The 3,905-nt window shown below is 53.6% G+C and overlaps 1 protein-coding gene across 5 annotated transcripts in view; it reads right to left on the bottom strand.

Annotated features, from left to right (window-relative positions):
* slc4a4a (solute carrier family 4 member 4a) overlaps positions 1–3,905 on the bottom strand; it is a 39,726-nt gene that overhangs the window by 17,245 nt on the left and 18,576 nt on the right. For 3 of the 5 annotated variants that reach the window (XM_019876187.1, XM_019876186.1, XM_019876190.1), the window contains exons 6-7: positions 2,701–2,861; positions 733–912 (exon numbers count right to left, since the gene is read on the bottom strand). In XM_019876187.1, the coding sequence (XP_019731746.1) occupies positions 733–912; positions 2,701–2,861 (341 nt within the window). The remainder of the gene's footprint in view (positions 1–732; positions 913–2,700; positions 2,862–3,905) is intronic. The other 2 variants (XM_019876188.1, XM_019876191.1) reach the window with 1 other exon arrangement.

The raw sequence follows: 3,905 nt of genomic DNA, 5'->3' as shown, positions 1-3,905 counted from the left end.
CCCCCCCCCGCCGCCTTTTTTTTCCCGCGCGTTGAATGTCTGTCAGCATTTCAAGGGGGAGAATTTGAAAGGGGTTCGTCGCCCTCATTTTTTTTCCCCGATGCGCTTCAACATTTGCCGACTCGTGCCGACGCCTCGCGTGCGAAGACCGCACAGCCCATGGAATCATCGAACGGATGGGCAAAGCCCCCCCCCCCCCCGCCGCCTTTTTTTTCCCGCGCGTTGAATGTCTGTCAGCATTTCAAGGGGGAGAATTTGAAAGGGGTTCGTCGCCCTCATTTTTTTTCCCCGATGCGCTTCAACATTTGCCGACTCGTGCCGACGCCTCGCGTGCGAAGACCGCACAGCCCATGGAATCGGCGATGGAGTTACCCATTTGTGTCCCCTCCCGAATCCTGATCGCGTCAAGCCTCGTTATTGCCGGACGCCTTGACCAAGCGCAATCGTCGCCGAGGGCTCGTTTGCCACATTTGCTCGGTGCCGGCGGGGGAGGGGGTTCGGCCGCGACGGCGGTCAAGATTTGAGGCCATTCGAGTCGCGGGTCGCCGTACCGCCGCCGTCGAGCTCATCCGAGAAAACGTCGCGAGCTAGCGTTTCCTTTTGGACCGCGGCGAAGCAGAGGCGCGGCCATCGCGCCGCGCTTCCGCTTCCGTCCGGTGATCCCGAGCGGCTTTTAAACAAGGTCAAGAGGAGCCGGGCCCGCCGGAGTCTTGCGGCACGAGCGAGCGTTACCGTTGTCCTGGTTGGAAAAGAGCCTACTTGCGCCGGAGACCGTCCGGCCCATGTCGGCCAGCGAGCGCAGGTTGGACTTCTTGGTCTGGTGGCGATGCCTGCGCAGCAGCGTGGACGTCACCTTCTCCTTCAGCTCGGGCTTCAGCTGGCCGCTCTGCACCTGCTCGTTCGTGATCAGCTCTGAAAAAAATAAAAGGACCCGTTTGGGTGACCTGCCCACCACCCCGAAAGCGCGACTATGACATCGCAATACGCGAGGGCTGAACTTATTCGCGTGCAGTCCCAATGGTACGATGGTCATCGCCCCCCCCCCCCCAAAATATTGCAGAGAATACACGCAATTTGTCATTTTTCAAGAAAAAAAAAAAGATCGCGAGGAAAAATGTGTCATTCTGCGAGAAGAAAAGGTTTTTCACCACATTTTTGTCGTTTGAGGAGAAAAATGTGATCTATACATCTATTTTTTTAATCAACAAAAGACGGGTTTCTCGGTTACTGGGAAGAAGCGGTAAAAAAAAAAAGATGAGTTCTAAGGTATCATGACATGAGAAAAATAATGATCAGTAGAAATTGGAAAAATGCCTATTTGAAGGGTTTTTTTTCTTGTGATATGTGGGCTTTATATTCCACCCCCCAAAACAACATCAAGGTAAGACGTGTGTGATTTCTCAAGGAAAGAACATTTTCTTGAAATAAATGTGTACTATTTCAACAACCACTAAAGATCCCATTTTTAAAGGGACTTCACTTTTTTTCTTTTGCCCAAAAGAAAGAGCCGACTACGGTTTGGCTTTTTTGATCTCTTCTAAGGACAATTCCAAGAAAAAAAATGTTGCAAATAATCACAGCAGAACAAAAGGCAAGATGAGAAGCAAAATCAATCCCGAGGACCGAGGTTGGAATACCACAAGAATGTGCAATATGATTCTTTCATGAACATTTTCAGACTTATATTGCGAGAACAAAGTTGTAATGTACCCCCCCCCCCGGAAAAAACAAAACAAAGCAAAACAAACCCCCCCCCCCAAATGAACGTTGATGACGATTTCGTGCCGATGAAAAGGAGTTTTGGCCGCCTTTTGCTGTGTTCACCGCAAGCAGGACAAAGAGGAGCAGGGCAAAGTGTGGACTGCGAGGCGTGCGTGCCTTGTCCCTCCCTCCCTCCAAAGACGCGCCGCTCGCCTCTTTTCAAGCAACAACGCTGACAGATCGGAGAGGAGCCTCCCTCGGGGCCAACGGGCTGAAAGCGAGAGAGAGGCCCTCGCGATGCGCTCCATTAGCCGACGTGAATCCGAGCCCCCCCGTCGGCCTTCCTGCTTTCTCGCTCCCCGGCGCAAGTTCGGCCGGTGGCGTGAGAGGACGTCATCTTGCCTTCGGGGCGCAAAGTTCGTGCCGGGCGGGCCGAGCGGAGCGAGACCTCGGCCGGCCTCTTCCAACAAAGAAAGGAGGCGCGCGGCCAATCGATGCCCAAAGACTGCGTGCGCGGAGGCGAGTTGCGGACAGACTCGGAAGCCCTTCCCGCCGACGGATGCCCGTCGGTTACAGAGCGGCACATCGGAACGCCGGACGCGACGGCCGCGCGACGTCCGGCCGCCCGACTCGCTTAACAACCTGCCGTTGTTATCAGATATCAGCGCCTGACGTGTTTGATGAACGTCGGTCCCATTGAGTGATGTTACGCGATGTCGACTTACGTGATGTAGTCCTACTTACGCTACGCTCCGTACATGGTGCGACGTTCCACACTGCGACGTTGTTTTTTTTTTACATTCCATTCCGTCGAGTTGCACTTCAATCCGCGAGGACCGGTTCCATGATATTTAGTGACGTTGACCTTTGGCGACGTACGTTCGCAGCGCGACGCGTGACGCCCAATTGCGATTTGTTGTTCAGCGCCATCTTCTGACGTTCTCGTTTACGTGAGCAAACGAGAGGCGAGCTCGGAAGCGTCGCGGAACGACGACTCACCGAGCAGCTGAGGCAAGGTGGACGCCTCCAAGTCCAGCAGGATGCTGCCTTTCTCGATGCAGGCGCGCAGCTCAAACAGGCTGTGCAGGGACAAGGTGGCCACGTGAGGTTTGCTCCAGCGCTCGCCGCCTTTCTCCACCTTTTCCTCAAACTTGATCCACCTGGAAACGTGACAATCGTGAATCGGCCGGCCGGATGGGGAGGCCCGCTCGCAAAACCCCCCGTGGAGGCGACGCGTCCCCGTACTCTCGCCCGTGCGCGGCCTCCGCTACACTGTCGACTTGGAAGACAGTTGAAGGATCGGTGGTTGTGCAAACATGCGGGCAAGATGGTTTGAATGAATTCCAGAATGCTTTCATCAGTTAAAACGTGTTGAAAGTGGGCCGGGGGGCTAAAATCCTCTCTGAAAAAAATGCTCTCTCGACTACGGCTGGACCAAACACAATAAACATTGGGGTGGGGGGGCTTCACGGTCCTGTATTTTCCTTTTCAAGCTCATTGAATAGTTGAGTTAGTCGGATGAATCCTATGACGGCTCCCCCTCCCCCATTTTTACTTCCGAAGGCAACCGAGCAGGCCCCAAGTAGCCGCCTTGTATGCGCTCCACTTTGGCCGTGAGTTACAAGTTGCATGTGGAGCCCGGCCAGGCAGCCGGCGGCAGCCAACGGTGCGCGCGACTTCGACGCGGCCGTACCGGGGCCTCCTCTGCCCACCCCCGCTCCCCCCTCCCCTCGCACCGTTTTTTATGCAAGGCGAAAACTGACACTTCCCACTGTCAAAGAAAGGACCGCTCCGCGACAAGGAAAGAATCAACAAAATGAGACCATTGTTGTTAAAGTTGAGTGGCTTTCGCGAGGTTTTCCGACTCACGCTTCTTTCAACTTTGTACACAACAACAACATGAGAAAATTGTCAGCAAGTGTTCTGTGGTGTGTGTGTGTGTGTGTGTGTGTGTGTATATATATATATATATATGTATATATACACACACACACACACACACACACACACACACACACACACACACACACACACACACCTGGCCGATCATGCATGAATTAGTTTACACAAAACGCTATTCAAATACTCAACATTCAATGATTAATCTTCCTTTTGTGTGCACACCCTTTGTGGCTTCCGTTCTCGACGAAATTTCGAAATCTCCGAGAAATGGCGAGGCCATGAGGATGCGAGGCGGGGGGATT

This window comes from Hippocampus comes, unplaced genomic scaffold (assembly GCF_001891065.2).
Source record: "Hippocampus comes isolate QL1 unplaced genomic scaffold, H_comes_QL1_v1.1 scaffold102, whole genome shotgun sequence".
In the NCBI taxonomy this organism is placed as follows: Eukaryota; Metazoa; Chordata; class Actinopteri; order Syngnathiformes; family Syngnathidae; genus Hippocampus; species Hippocampus comes.
The sequence above is the reverse complement of the archived record's forward strand: the minus strand, read 5'-3'. Positions and strand labels throughout refer to the sequence as shown.